This window comes from Otolemur garnettii, unplaced genomic scaffold, assembly GCF_000181295.1.
Source record: "Otolemur garnettii isolate 467f Iridium unplaced genomic scaffold, OtoGar3 scaffold00024, whole genome shotgun sequence".
Classification (NCBI taxonomy): Eukaryota; Metazoa; Chordata; class Mammalia; order Primates; family Galagidae; genus Otolemur; species Otolemur garnettii.
The window spans coordinates 4,791,495-4,807,547 of NW_003852419.1; the positions used below are offsets into that span (position 1 = coordinate 4,791,495).

The 16,053-nt window shown below is 47.5% G+C and overlaps 1 protein-coding gene across 1 annotated transcript; it reads left to right on the plus strand.

Annotated features, from left to right (window-relative positions):
• Positions 1 to 119: 119 nt before the first annotated feature.
• Positions 120 to 11,756, plus strand: TMEM247 (transmembrane protein 247). Its single transcript, XM_012803989.2, has 4 exons — positions 120 to 256; positions 940 to 1,263; positions 5,029 to 5,243; positions 11,432 to 11,756. The coding sequence occupies exons 1-4, from the start codon at positions 140 to 142 to the stop codon at positions 11,754 to 11,756; spliced, it is 981 nt and encodes a 326-aa protein (XP_012659443.1). The 5' UTR covers positions 120 to 139.
• Positions 11,757 to 16,053: the final 4,297 nt, after the last annotated feature.

Consider the following 16,053-nt stretch of genomic DNA (forward strand, 5'->3'; position numbering starts at 1 on the left):
GCCCTAGCAACTGGTACAATGTGGGTCATTGTGAGGACAGGGGATTGTGATGGTAGCCAGGCTATGGAATCTGGTGAGGCCAAATGTTGGTACTTCAAAGATGTCCTTTGGCCCCATTAGCAGCAGTGTGGTTTTCTAGATGGCAACAGAGGAGAGGGAGATCATGGAAGCCCGGGGGGCCGGAGAAAGCTGCCAGACCTTCCCCAAGATGGTGCTTGGTGACTCCATGTCTGAAGGGAAGCCAAGGGCTTCTTTGGTAAGGGGGATATCCCATCTCACTGCCCCAGTGAGGGAAGAGAGGTACTCTAGGGACATGTGACTGGAGCTGAATGCTGAGGTTCCAGAGAGCTGGCAAGAAGCACAGGTAACACATACCCCATTCCCATAACTGGCACTCAGCTGTCACCAGGAACCAGGTAGCCCTTCATGAAGTCACTAGAAGCTGGCTTTGATCTCATCCATCTGCGGCTCTTTTGGGGGCCCTTCCTTCCTCCATAGATGGGACCTGGCTTCCCCCTGCCCCCATAGCCCACTTTCTGGGCCCCGTTGGCTTAGGCTCTCTCAGTGCAGACCTGGGCATTCTTCTTCCCTCTGCAGCTCCCAGATCTGATATCTAATCCCAAAGTTGGGGGTGGGGAATTACCTCCTTGGCGATTTGAAAATCTCTAGGAAGACAGACATTCACCTTGACTCCCCACGCCTCCGCTTGCAACTTCCAGGCACCCTTAATGTTAGCGCCCTCTCCTTCTTAACCCTCAGGTTCTGACAGCTCTGGGTAAGTGTGCTTCTGATAAGAACTCAGTCTAGATCTTTACAATTCAAGACACTCTTTCAAACACCCCCATCATTGTGACCGAGGCTGTGGGAGTGCCATGGGTGGGGGGCTGCCCTACCCTGATGCTTCACTGTTCCCCCCACCGCTTCCTGCCCCTGCCCCAGGAGGCACAGTCCCCGAAGCCAGACTCCTCCTATGACCACTTGGAGGAAATGGAAACTTGTGAGGACGGAGGCTACACAGGGCCACCCAAGTCGCTGTCCCCCGCGGCCGGCCCCACCACCAAGGGCCAGGCGGGTGACGGACCGGAACTCCCGGAGTGGCTTCTGACCCCAGGGATAGAACACAACCCTGAGATGGAGCTGGAGAAGATGCGCATGGAGTTCGAGCTCACGCGGCTCCGGTACCTGCACGAGGAGAATGAGCGGCAGCGGCAGCACGAGGAGGTGATGGAGCAGCTGCAGGTGCCGGCGGCCTCACAGCGCCTGGTAGGTGGTGGGAAGGGAAGGGCGTGTGGTGGGAGCCTGTGCCCGCTGTGCCGCTCCCGCGGTTCCCATCCTGGGCCTTAGTGTCCACACGGGCTGTCCTCGCCTGGGTCACAGCTGCTCCAGCCTTAGAGGTCCCCACCACACACAGGGCAACTCTCTTTCCTAGAGCTTCCAAGGTAAGCTGCGATCCCACTCTTTAAGGACAGCTGAGACCAGGAGGGGCCCCAGAAACGCGTTGCCCACACAATGGCCCTTTTGATAGATTAAGGGGAAAGTCCTCGACACCTCTATGACCAAATTTCCACCACTTTCAATTCCGTTTTTTTCTTTAAGAGACAGAATCTCATTCTGTCACCCAGGCTGGAGCTCAGTGACAAGAACACAGCTAGCTGCAGCCTCCCACTCCTGAGCTTAAGGGATCCTCCCATATCAGCCTCCCAAGTAGCTGGAATTACAGGCATTCACCACCATTCAGGGCTTTTTTTTTTTTTCTTCTGTAGAAACAGGGGTCTCCTTATGTTACCCAGGCTGGCCCAGAACTCCTGGGCTGAAGCCTCTTCCTACCTTGGCCTCCAAAAGTGCTAGGATTACAGGTGTGCGCCACTGGGCCCAGTACTGCAGGTCTCAAAATGTGGTGCTGGAGACAACACCTTAAATCCCCCTACAGAGGCTGTTCACAGGCTCCTCAGCACACAACAGCCTTCAAGTCAGGGCCTCAAGCAGTCCTCCCATCTCAGCCTCCTGAGTAGCTGAGATTACAGGCACATGCCAACACACAGCCTTGACCAGCAGATCATGACAGAACTATCACCTCGCCATCAGGTCTACCTTCACTCTGTTGGGTCGCACTGCCTTGTAGTCAACTGTAAGAGCTGAGCCATCTTTTCACAAGAAATGTACCACTCTCCTAATCTGTACTGATGGGCATAGGAATTCTTAGAGATTAAATGGGATGTGAACTTAGCTCAGTGGTCAGGCCATCATAAGCATTCAATAGTGGAAGATATTATTGTGAAAGCCATGTTGCCTAGGCTTTAAAGTTAGGCAGACCTGGGTAGAAATCCTGGTTTTGCCATCTGTAAGCTATGCAGTGTTGAACAAGTTACTTTCTTAGTCTTTGAGCTCTGGGTGTTGCTCATCCATGAGGTCATTCCTACACCTCATAGGATTGTCACGGATTAAATGAGAGAATGCATGTGCGGCACTTTGCAATGAGCCCAGCGCATTAGGTAAGCACTCAATAAATGTTGGCTATCACCGTTTTTATGTACTCAGGCAATTCACTTCTTAACCCAAATGCAGCAGCTTACGTTTATCACTTTTTAGTTTTATTAGGATGTAATATATTAGCTATGCTTCCCAGCTCTGAGTCATTCTCAATTCTGAGAAGCTTGCCTTCTGTTTTTATTCAAGTCATTGCTACAATTGTTGAACAGGATATGACCTAAAATAAATACCACGGACAGATCTCCCTACAGGTTAGCAATGTTCCATTAATCAGAATGCCTGAGTTACATTTTATCCAGCTCACATTTCTTCACCTTATCCAAAAACTCATCCTGAGACACGTCAAATGGTTTCCCAGAATTAAAATATTATGCTACCTATAGAATTTGCCAAATAGACTGGTCAATTTTTTTTTCTAAAGTAAATAGGCTGGGTTTTGCATGATTTGTTCTTAATGAACACATGAGTGTCACAGTTTTTTTTCTTGCTCATAAAATACCTACTTAATTATACATTGAATGATTTCAACTGAGCCAACTCAGGCTTATTGAACTGAGATTACCAGAGCCTTTTCCCCCTTCTTTTTGAAAATCTAGAAAATATTTGCCTGTATTTAAGATTCTGGCACACTTTTTTTTTTTTTTTTCAGTTTTTGGCTGGGGCTGAGTTTGAACCCACCACTTCTGGCATGTGGGGCCAGTGCCCTACTCCTTGAGCCACAGATGCCACCCACACTTAATTTTTTTTTTTTTTCCAAACAGAGTCTCACTATGTCGCCCTCAGTAGAGTGCTGTGGCTTCACAGCTTACAACAACCTCAAACTCTTGGGCTTAAGCGATTCTATTGCCTCAGCCTCCCAGGTAGCTGGGACTACAGGCGCCTGCCACAATGCCTGGCTATTGTTTTGTTGCATTTGTTTAGTTAGCCCAGGCTGGGTTCAAAACCACCACCCTCAGTGCATGTGGCTGGCATGCACATGGTAACCACTGTGCTACAGGCGCTAACCTGACTTCTTAATATTTTTGAATTTTCTGAGGTTTCATTTCCAAACTTGTGGTTTTTCGCAGGATCCCAGGACAAAATGTCACAAGTTGGAGCCTGAAACTGTTTAAAGCAGATATGGTATTATACTTGGCCTTTGGTCTGTATCTCCTCCTAACCATATCTGTTTCCCTTTTTAGACCAAAAAATCTTTCTCCTTGCTGGATGAGCTAGAAATCCTTGGTGTATAGTCCTATCTATCTCTGTCTACTGCTGAAAAGGTAGACTATTGAAAGTATTTTGAAAAGTCTAGAAGGATTAGCAAATTCATAGTTTGTCATCAAAATCACAAAGATCACACACCAGCATTTTTTCAAACTGAAAACATGTAGACTGCAAAAAGGTGTCAGAGTCCAGAGGGCCAGTGCCATACTGAGCCTGCAGGGAACCATTGTCGGTCCAGCCTGCCACTCCCATTAGAACACTGGGTTGCTTCCTCTGGTCTTTCAGCCTTCCTTCCTATTCATTTTAAAGACAGCATCAGTGGAGTCACTTTCTGCCCTCTGGATTTTATTTAGTGACTCTCACACTGTATATAGCTTTTTCAATGTGTCCAATCCACAGCCTTTGGTAATAGTTTACAAAAGTGCTTTACTTTTTATACATTTATTAAAAGGTGAGGATCTGACTTGATTTTGAAGCTCCCCTTCTCTTTTTCTGGGTGGGTGGTTAGATAGATGGACAGATTTTCATTGTATTGAAAATACTACTACTGAGTATGTTTCTAGCTTGTTTAGGACATCAAGGTCCCTGCCAACTTGCTATTACCAAAAATGTGGCATGATTTTTAAAAAATATAGAATAACCCAAGGGTGATGACTTCTTAACTATGGGTCAAAATAGTTATATCACCTTTTAATGCTTTCTACAGTTAAAATGAGATCTGTCAGACCCTAGTTATACAGATTCCAGAAAAGAGTAACTTGCAAGCAGAATCAGCCAGACAACTCAAGCTACTTTCCCCTAGCCCAGTATTACGAAGGTTTAGGGAGGCCCTAACACACATCTCTCAGCACCTGCCTCCAGGAGAGACCAAATTCTGGACTGAAGGACAATGGACTGACCCAGGTAATACAAACCACAACTCAGGGAGTCATTTGTACCCAAGGGACACCCTCTGATTATGTCATTGTCTAGAAAACCAGGTTGTATATCAGGGCAAACTGTCCCAAGAACCCTCCCAAGATCCAGCATCCAGCTCTGGGGATCTTGGGATGAGAGAGAGTGTAACTCCAGGATGGGGCATGAAGAGAAAGACAGACATTGGCCCAGTGCCCCAGTCAGAAAGAGAAGAAGGTGGTTCAAAAGTTAAAAAGAATGAGTTCCCCTTATTTTCTAGTTACCTTACTAGGAATTTTTTATACATTGTATCACTCTTCCTGTGAGCTTGTGAAGTGGCCATCATTACCCTTTCCTTAGGTGAGGACAAGGACCTTCCCAAGGTTACATTCAGGCAGGGACAGAACAAGACTGAACACAGATCTGCCTGGTACCAAGCCTAGTGTCGCCAGCTCCACCGTCTTCTCTCCCCCACAGTTCTCGGGAGGCTTCCAGGACCTCCTGCTGCCCCAGAACCAGTTTACCATGTTCCTGTACTGCTTCATCTTTATTCACATAATCTATGTCACCAAGGAGATGGTCTTCTTTCTCTTCTCCAAGCACTACCTGTTCTGCATTGCGGCTATTTTGCTCTGTCTGATTAAAACCTTCTGGTCATACTTCCAAGTGCCTTTGCTGTCTCCATCACTGCGAAACCCCTTCCCACCCTCCCCCATGATAGAGTGTGATCAGTTATTAAGACATGATCCGAATTGGCCCCAGCCTCCCTGGCACTGCATCTGCTCATATGTGCCTGCCTCCCATCAGCCTGCTCTTCTGAAGGGCTCTAGTGTCAGCCACTCACATTTGCACCGGAAGAAATGTGTTCAGGCCTCTTGTTCAGAGCCTGAGTTTTCACTGTGAATTACTTTATCTCCTGAGAGGAGGCTTTGAGAAGTTAGTGGACTACAGAGTTGTATATGGGGAAGGGGGAGTTTGGAAGGACTTTCCAGATTCACACCATAACCACTGCATCTATTCACATTTGTAGATCTTCCCTGAGGTGTGGGAAGCCTACACACAGCTTATGAGTAGCCCCCTGACCAGAAAAGGATGTCCATGTTCCAATCCCCAGAATCATGAACATGTTGTCTTGTACAGCAAAAGACTCTGAGATCTGACTGAGTTAGTGACCTGAGTGGGGGGTATGATCCTGGCTATTTCAGGTGTAATCACAGGGTTCTTATAAAAGGGAGGCAAGAAGATGAGAGAGAGGACATGTGACCATGGAAACACATGGCAAAGTGACATGGGGGTACAAGTCAAGGAGTATGGGTGGCCTCCAGGAGATAGACAAAGCAAGACTGTAGAACCTCTTCTGGGGCCTCCAGAAGAACCCTGGCCCTGCCAGCCCACTTTAGATGTCTGACCTCCAGAACTATAAGAGAATAAGTCTGTGTTGTTTTAAGCCACTAAGTTTGTAGTAATTTGTTATAGCAGGAATAAGACATTAATACAGGAGCCAAAATTCCCAAGCTCTGTCTAGCTGTGCCAACATGTTAGCACATACCAGGCCACTGGTAAAGTTTCCTTTAGCACTCGGCCTGAGCAGAACTGAACACAGCCGGTCATACCAGTGCTCAGGGTCCACCTTCAAACAATCTATGATCAAAAAAGAGATGGGCTTGGCACCCATAGCTCAGTGAGTAGGGCACTGCCCACATATACTGGGGCTGGCAGGTTCAAACCCAGCCTAGGCCTGCCAAATAGCAATGACAACTACAACAACAAAAAAAATAGCCAGATGTTATGGCAGGTGCCTATAGTCCCAGCTACTTAGGAGGCTAAGGCAATAGAATTGTTTAAGCCCAAGAGTTTGAGGTTGCTGTGAGCAGTGATGCCATGGTACTTTTCCAACAGCAAGATAGACTCTGTCTCAATAAATAAATAAATAAATGTGCTGACTTCCAGGTAGGCCAGGGCAGACCAATCAGAAACTAGTGGACAAAGGGCATCCCTGTCACTGAGCAGAGCATGCTTTGGGTGAGGCAGGTAAAGGCATACTCCAGAGGACCATAGGGAAGGAGGAATTCAATGCCTTGATGGGGCCCATAGGAAGTCACCAATACTAGAAAAGGGAGAAGAGGAAAAAAATTCAGCACACACCTCCCCACCAGCCCAAGCACACAGACTCACAAAAATACAGAAAAGCTAAGCCAGAAACAAACACGCCAACTTCACTCACTGGGAGATAGGAAGCAGATAAGCAGTTGTCCACGACAGAGATGTTCACCACCCAGCACAGAAGCAGGCAGCAACAACAGTAGGTACGGACTTGAACGCTAGAGGGCTCACAAGCTGGCAGACGAAGCTGCCCAGTGAGTATATAACAAAGGAGTTCAACTCCCCCGTCCCCAGCACCCAACCCCTTCTCCAACACACACTCCTTGCAGATTATTGTCAGCTGCTCTGGGCCCCCCAGCCCAGCCCAGCAATGACGGCTGGCTAAGCCGCAGGGGAGTTTACTCAGCGAGAATGTACCAAACTGCACGAGGCTGGTCACAGCTGTTCAATCAATCAAGGCTTTATTGACCCTTCCTCTTCCCCGGCATAGGGCTCTGCCATAAGAGGAACAAGAGAGTTTCTGTCTTGTTGAACTCTGAATGGTGCTCAGTGAAACCATGTGGAAAAAACGCTGCCTGGGGACTTCCATGTCAGTACACATTACTATGCCATTTAAGTCCATGGTGACTTCTAATTTTCCACCCAATTCAATACATCCATCCCCATTTATAGCCGCATGTGGCAGGTACTTAACTTAGACGTGATAAAACTGTCATTTCTCATTAAACATTCAAGTTGGGACTCTGGGCTATGGTCACATCTCACTATTGTCTTATTTGATCTGGGTTTCCAGCATGGGATTGAGGTAAGAGAAAGATGAAGATCAGGACCGCAAAAAGTTTAAGGCCCATCTATTTACCTTGTTAGAGCAGGCCGAATTGTGAGTTTGTAAAAAAAATACCAAGTGGTATAAGGTCATTAGCCCATCCTCTTGAGTCTAGGTAAAAACTGGACTTAAATACATTCATTTTCCTTAAAAATCTTCTGAGAAAGACTTAGTTAACTCTTTTGTACAATTAAGTTAGCATCTTGTCTCAACTCTTAGCCAGGGGCATAAAATCTCCCCTCTATCCCTCCTACATATTTGAAGACTAAAGCCAACAGCCTAAGATGTGCCCTCTATGGAGTAACCTAGTTGGAGCCACTCCTCAAACTTAGATCAGGACTTCTAGTTAAAATGAAAAACAGAAAATCAGAAGGCATAGACATGCAAAGGATAGGAAAAAGGCACAGCTGAGTAGTTACCAATGAGGCAAAAAGCCAACAACCACCTCTCGGGCACCAATGCCAAGGTGCCAGGCACCACACTAAATGTTTACAGAGGCTATCTTCACCAAAACCCCAGGAGGCAGAAATGTGTATGGCCTCTATTCCACAGATGGGAATACTGAGGTTCAAAGAAGTTAAATGACTTACCCAAGGTCATCCTGAAACACGTGCACTTTCCATGTTGCCATGCTCCCAGGAGCCTGCCTTGGAGGATCTCCCAACTTTGCTGGTGAGATGAGTTTAACGTAGCTGAAAATGTAAAGAACCTATCAGCATGTAAGCCTCAGTTATAAAGCAGGTGGAAGGAGAGCTTTTGGGGGCCCAGGGAAAAGGCTTCTGAAATATTCGGTCTCTAAGGATAGGCAAGCCCGGACCAGGTGGAAATGAGGAGGGATAACTCGCACAAACAGAGGCCAAGGTAGGAGTGTATGATCTATATTCAGGAGAAGAGGGTCACTTTTGCTCCAGTGAATGGTAGCAAAGATAAAACAGGCCTGGAAAATTGTTTGGGGACCAAGTTTTATAGTCTTGGTCTGAAGAATATAAATGTTTTCCCTTGGGAAACAGGGACTATTTTAAAAGATTGTAGAGTGAGATAATAACAAAGGAAAAAAAAAAGGTAATGAAAGATTCCTTTTCCTTCTAACTTCCGGGGACCATGTTCTGACCTTCACCTGTTTCCATTCCAGAAACATTATTTCTGGGGTCCTGAGTTTGAGGATTGTGTTCACCTATAAAAGAAGCCCAGCCACAGTGGCCTAACCAAATAGAGGTTTATGTTTCTCACATACCAAGAAGTCTCAAGTAGTCAGTCCCCCGCTAGTGAAACTGCTCTAGGAAGTCCCAGAGGGCCCAGCCCATCCTCAGCACACAGCTCTTACCTCACTCCATGGCCTTCAGCCCCATGATCTCCTCATGATAACACAGTTCCAGGTACTTAGCCCCCAATCCAGGTCAGATAAGGTGGAAAAGAAAAGGAGCTGCCATTAAAAAGCTTTCCAAGAAGCCCCACCCACAGACTTCTCCTTACATCTCATTAGTCGGACTAGGTCCCATGGCTGCTTCTAGCTGCAGGGTGTCTGAGGTGCCAATGTCTAAGGCCAGGCACCTGTTCACTTCCCAAGCTGCTGGGGCTATCAGGTGCCGCCTTGAATGGGCAGCCTATAAGAATAGGTAAGCCTGGAACAGGTGAAACCTGTAACCATCCTGGGCCTGGCCCTGCTGCACTCTTCCTAAAGGAAGAGCGCCAAGACCACATATCACAGCAGAAGGTCAGCTGGAGCAGCTTCTTCCCCCAACCCTCTGCAAGAGCACGCCCCTCTGTGCTGGGTGTTCTCAGCAAAGCTGAAGAGGAGGAAGGTTTGATTCTAGCGTCCCTCCCCTTCTGCATCCCAGATCCCATAGAACAGAGTCCAGTGCCAGTCAAGGGGGATCCTATCAGCCCACTGACCCCAAGCTGCTAAAGCCTGTAAACATGTTAAAGGTCCACTCAGTTTCAACCCAATACTGAAGCACTGAGAGTAAATAAAGTCTCAGGCAGGCTTAGGAAGCATCTTTTCTGTTCCCCAATGGAATCTTATGGGTTGCAACCCTGAGCCCAAGGACAAGACAGGAGAGTAGCAGAGAATGCTACAATCTATAGGACGGAAGGGAAGCAGGCTTGGGTCCAAAGGCCATTTCCCTGCCATGGCTGTTTGTAATCCTAGTTTAGCAGGTGACTCTAAGTCGGTTAAGCTTTCTAGGCTTCATTTAGGTGACCTTTAAATTATCTAGACTCTTAACTCAGTGTAAAAACAAAACAACAACACAAAAACCAAAGCCTAGGGTCTGGTCTCAGAAATTCTGATTTAATTGATCTCAGATGGTATCCAGAGGTGATTTACTAGCCTGAAAAGTGCCCGGGTCAATTCTAATGTGCATCCAGGATGGAAAACCCTAGCTCCTCGCTCCTCAGCAAGTGATGCATAGCAGGAGAAGCAGCCAAGACAGTGCCTGGGAAGCCTCTTAGAAGAGCAGTGTGCATCTGGAATCAGATGCATTTTGGCAATACCCCCTAGGGATTCACCTGCACCTCAGAGCCGGGGAAGCCTGCTTTAGGTGATGAGATTCAGTTCAACCTATCCTCTGTGGGGAAGACACTGCTCTTGGCCTGGAGGGTCTTTCCAGGAGGGCTGAAGGGGTAAGAGGAGAGAGAGAAAATTGCTGAGGATGTCGCCCTTAGACGCACTGGGGAAGCCCCAACAACATCTGGCATGGCTGGAGTGGCAGGAGCTTATGCAGGAAGCTGAGCCTGGGAGCAGAGTATCTGCCCTCCCTCCCTCAGGGCTCTTTCACCGGTCCTTGGTTTGAGCTTCTGGGGAACCAAGCGACTTTACCAATGACTTTACCCTATATTCCAGGATTCGTCAGAAAGTTCCAGAATCCCCCCAGGCCTGTGTCTGCCTCTGTCCCTTTTTTGATCTGGCTCCTGTGGGTAGCTTTGGGGAAATCTTGCTAATATACATTCATTCATTATTTAAAAGTTGCCACTGTTCCCTCATGAAGGTTAAGTATGATTAAAAGATGGGATTTTTCCACAGGGCACAGCAGAAAAGCTGCGGCTCCCACATTTTTAAGCTGTTTTGGCCAAGCCTTGTTGCATAATTTAAAGTCTGTGACTTATTTAGATTTAATTAGCCAAAGGAGCAGCAGCTGCAGGTTCATTAGTCAGTATTTATTAAGCACCCTCAGAGGGCTTTGTAGGCTCTTAAGAGCAAGGGGAGGATGGGCTTCGGACTTGCAAATTTCTTGTGCTTAAGTAGGAGGGGATTACAGACAGCGTCAGGAGGTAGGTATCTTTGCTCCTCAAAGGGGTGGCATCAAAAGACTTGGGCTCATTGGGCAAATCCTCACAAAGGCCCTGCTGGCCTGGAGATGTCAGCCCCTCACCGGTTGTAGTGACAATCTGTGTGATAATGAGCTGAATGAGGCTGGTAAGGGAAGTGATTGCTGACCTGAATTTCAAGAACTGGGAGAGGTGGGGAGGATGGGCTCCAGTATTTGTACAAAAGGACAATGCCCAGTCCCTTGTTCAAAAACTATCAAGCATTCAAGGACAGTGACACAGAACATTAAGCCATGCATAGGGTCCCTTCAGTGCTGGGTGGGGAGTCAGCCTTGGAGGTGGATGGAGCAGACTAGGGTCAAGGGGCCTCTCTCCAACCTCACCCTGAGAGAGGCTGTGTCCTGGGCCTCCAGTCCAGCAGGAGGGGGAGCAGGCTCTGAGGCACAGGGCTAACAGAAGCCTCAGGTTCTCCAGCTTGGTGGCATTGCCTCTCCTTCCTCCTGGCCTGTGCCCCTAGCCCAAGTCAGCTGATAATTTTTCTCTGGGCTAGAAAATCCAAAAATAGAAGAAGTCTACACTTTTTACCCCCATTAAACCTCTTGTATCAAATGACACAGTCACTTTGCCTGAAACTTTTCATCAAAGGAGCCTTTGTAAGGTCCTGGGGCAGAAGCAGGCCTTGGCGGACAGCCACCAGGAAGCCAAGCAGAAAGTGCTGAGCAAGGGGGGCCTCCATGCAGCAGCTGGGGGCAGGACAGGGTTTCAGGAGCTTCCCTCCACCCCAGCAAGGGCCAGTGCCAGACACTCACTGCCCTGGGACAGCTCCTCTCTGAGCACCATCTCCACCTTCAGCCCTGGCAACACCAGAGTGGCTAATAGTGTAGCTACATGGGACCACCCTGTGGCTGGGGCCCACAGTGAGTCCACGAGCTCAATCAGTGCTAAAGGAAAAATGAATGACCATGAATGATCGATCAAATGAATGAAAGAAAGAATGCAATAGATAATCCGAGAAATGCTGGGTGAGCTAAAGGGTTCTTCAAAGGCTTCATGAAAAGTGAGATAGGGTGCTCACGTTTACTAAATACCTAGAGTACACTATGCCCTGGTCAAGGCCCTTCATGTCATCCCCCAGCCCTCTAGGAAGGAGCACCCTACTGTACCAGTCTGCTCTGACCGCCTCAACAAAATATCACGGACTGGGCGGCTTAAACAACACAACTTATTTGCTCAGGGTTTAGAGGGCTGAAGTCCAAGGTGCAGACAGACTTGGTTTCTCCTGTATCCTCTCTCCTGGCTTGCAGGTTCTCTCTGTGTCCTCATCTGGTCTTTTCTCTGGGTGGTCATCCCTGGTGTGCCTTTGCATGCCCAACTTCCCTTCTCTTGTGATGACATCGCTCAGAGTGGATTAAGACCTCATTTAAATTTAATCATGTCTTTAAATGCCCTATCTGTGAATAAGGTCACAGTTTAAGGTACCAGGAATTGTAGCTTCAATGTACAAATTTTGAGGGAACATACTCCAACCCCAAACACCCACTGCGCAGTTGTGGTAACAGACTCAGAAAGATTGAGGAATCGTCTGAGCTTCCTCAGCTGCAGTGGCAGAGACCAAGCATGGCAAACAGCTGCAGGTTGCTTTAAAGGAAATAAAGAATTATGCTTTGTCTTGTTTATTTGGGTTTCTGGATAAAGACTTGGAGATGCTTTGATAACATATGCTTTTGTTTTTCGGAAGCTATTCTATGTTCCACTATATGCCTCTCTACATGTGTGTAGCTAGGGGTGGCAACTTCAAAGAGTTTCTGCTTATAAACCTACCCGTTAGTGTAGCCATTCTTGCCTGTCCCCTCACCAAAGCTGAGGAAGAAAATGAGGGGGAACAGATTGGTCCTCACTTGCTGGCTCACCTGCCGTTTCCCTGAATGGCAGCAGCTCCATTCTCAAAGGCCCGGACCCCATCCCATGTCCTCTCCTACAAGCCCCCCGCTCAGGAGAGCGAATCCATAGGCGTCAGCCTGAGGGTCTTCACTCTTGAATCAGCCATGCCTGGCTCTGTTTCTGAAGGCCCTGATGGTGTGGTCTGTCTCGGACCAGAGCAGGTACATGAAAGAAGAGGGAGGTAGTTGGGCCAAAGAGGGAAACCTGGCGGGTCACTCCCCCTGACTTTCACTCTGGGCAATTTCTATATCCTCACATACACAAAGCACCCAGTATTTGAGCTGGCCTGAGTGGGTTCCTAGAAAACGATGATTGGAAGACTCAAAAACATAGTGGATGGTAGAAAGCTCACCTGCTCTCTGGGTATCAGGTGAACTTCAAAGAAACTCCAGATGAAGGAGCTAAATACATCTTTCCCTCTCTCCCCTCTTTCTCCTCTTCTCTCCCTTCTCCCTCTCCCTTTTCCTCTACTCCCCTCTCTCTGTCTCTCCTCCCTCTCTCTCCCTCTATCTCTCTCTGTACCCCACCCCCATCTCCTAATTCTCAAACCGATCAGTTAGGGCCAGGGACAGACTCAGATGCCAGAGGGCCCAGGTGGTCAGGTGCAGCTGTTGGGGAAAGAGAAGCCATAAAGCAGCCTCTACTCACCCCTCCCATCCCACTATGTGGAGACTCAGGCTCCTTGTCCAATTCAAGGGCAGCCAGAAATTCTGACTTTTATGTGATACCTGCTGATTTTTAACTGTGGACCCAATTTTCTTTAGCCACTCTGTGGACCTAACAAAAGTCTGTGGGGCCACCAGCTCACAATCTCTGAACTTGAGATGTTATTTCCTTTATGACGGAGTCTCTGTTTCACTCAGAAATACTCTGGGGGGGTTTCTTTAAACAGAAGACACTCCTAGTACAAAAATAGAATGTGATTCACTCTCTAACAATGTTTAAGCTCAGAAGCAGCAGTAAGGGATGCTTCTTCCCTTCATAAATTGCCTCACCTTGAGGTGTTTCAAGAGACAAATCTCTTAATGCATTTCAAATCAGGTTAAAGTAGCAAAGATCTAATTTTCATACAACTTCTGGAAGGAAGATGGGAATTTAGCTACAGCCTGGATCAAGATTAAGGAAGGTGCAAGAAAGAGGCCTGGGAGCAGGGAAATAGGGTGGGAGAGGGTGAGGCTGGATGCCCAGACGGAGTGATGGGGGACAGACTGGCAAGGGCTTTGTGAAGCTGGCCAGACAAAGAGCAAGTGGGGCCTGGGGACCAGAGTGAGCTGGAAAGGGGAAGAGGAGGGAGCATCATTAGTTGCCATGGTGACAGAGGAACAAGCAAGGGAGAAAGAGTGAGGGGGATGTCAGAGAAGAGCTGTGTTGTGCTGCTGCCTACAGCAAACTCTCTCCTATCTGCATACCCTTAGCTCAGACTCCTGGCCCCTTTGACATCTCCCCCATCCTGACTCTGCTCATCCCTGCCATGGATAAATTATTATGAAATTAAGGACACTTAGATCCTAAATGTGGATGTGATGAATGGGCACCTACTTGCTGAGCCTCTGGGTCTCCCAAAGCTCTCTTGGATTCAAAATGCTTTCTGTACTGTCCTACCATAAAGTCTATAATTTCTTAGACTAAAGCTTTGCTCATGTTCAATGAGAAACCCTCATCAAGAGGAATATTGTCATGGCTATCAACTTCTAGAATTTTGTAAAGAATTAATTTATCATTTGTAGCAGAGATCTCATATGTGGACACATGACCCAAGCCTAATCCATGAGTTTCAAACCTGAGCTACAACTCACTGCTGGAAACCTTGGAAAAGTAAACTCCCTTTCCACTGGGCCCTAAGCTAGTAGAATATATGTCAGGAGTTTCTGTTGACCACCTTGTTCCATTTGGGGAAAGCCTACCTGAGAATAAAGCCCATATAGAGAAAAACAGAGCCAAGAGATAGAAAGACAGATAGGGAAAGAGGGAGAGAGGAGGAGGAGATAAAGAGTGAGTCCCTGATGACATGATTTGGGGCCTTAGATTTACCTGAAATAGGAGAAACCCCTAAGATTTTCCGCTTCCACTTAGGGGATAATATAGCATCTATCCCAGCCTGTTCCATGGAGAGGGATGTGCTCATGAACCTCAGCAAGAGAATTTGAGAGAGATGGGGAAAAGCAAGCCTCTTTGGGGCACATGAAAGAACGTGTTCCTGTCTGCAGGGAAGGGAGCCATGTCCCCATTCTGGAGAGAAAACAGCCCTAGTGAAGTGCCACGAGGGGATGGATTGATGACAGTGCCAATGGAGATGGCAGCAGGGCCCAGCTGAGAGGGGATGCCCAGTGGGAAACTCCACAGACAATTGTATGTTGGCATTGCCAACACACAGAGCACTGTGCTCACAAGACGCCCCATGAAAGGCCTGGGAACAACCCAGACGTACAGCAACTGATGGATAGATGGATAAAATGTGTGATATCTATACAATATTTGGCAATAAAAAGGAATGAAGTACTGATTCCTGCTACTAAAGTACTGATTCAAATACTGATTCCAATATTATACTAAGTGAAAGATGCCAGTCCCAGAGGACCACATTTGTATGATTCTATTTCTCTGAAACATCCAGAATAGGCAAATCTATAGACAGAAAGTAGATTAGTGGTTGCCTAGGACTGAGAGAAGAGAGGGATTGCTGGGGGTGACAGCAAAGGAATACAAGACTTCTTTGAGGGTGATGAATGTTCTAAAATTGTGTAGTGGTTGGTTGTATGATTCTATAAATACACTAAAACCCATTGATTTGTATACTTGGTACGTGAATTACATCTCAATTGTGTTGTTAACAAAACAGCAAAAAAAGCAAGGCTCTTGAGGTTCCTGCCCAGTCTGTATGTGTGGTTGGGGTAAGGGCATGGGTTGGTCTCCAGAAAGCCAGGCTACATCAAGTGGCTGCTGGCATTCTGGAAGGCAGCCCTGCCTTCACACCTGGAGGAGAGAGATCTCACTCTGGGCAGGCACTCTAAGAGGAACTCCTCTGCCTCTCCTCCAGCCTCACCCTTCCATCTGGGACAGGGTCTATAGGACCCAGAGGGTGGACATGTGTGCCCATCCACACTCACACTTCCTTCTTCTAGCCCATACTCTGGGCATACTGGACCCTAGAATTCTGTGCCTAAAAGGCCCCAAATCTGTCTTTAGAACCTGCAGCAGTCTTCATGAGGTCCATCCTCCCACAAGCAGACTGAACTGCAGGTGGGTAGACAAGAGGTGTAATTGGAACCTGACTGTGTGGGCTGGAATGCCCAAATTAGGTCCCTCAAAGGTTGAGGCAGAGCTGA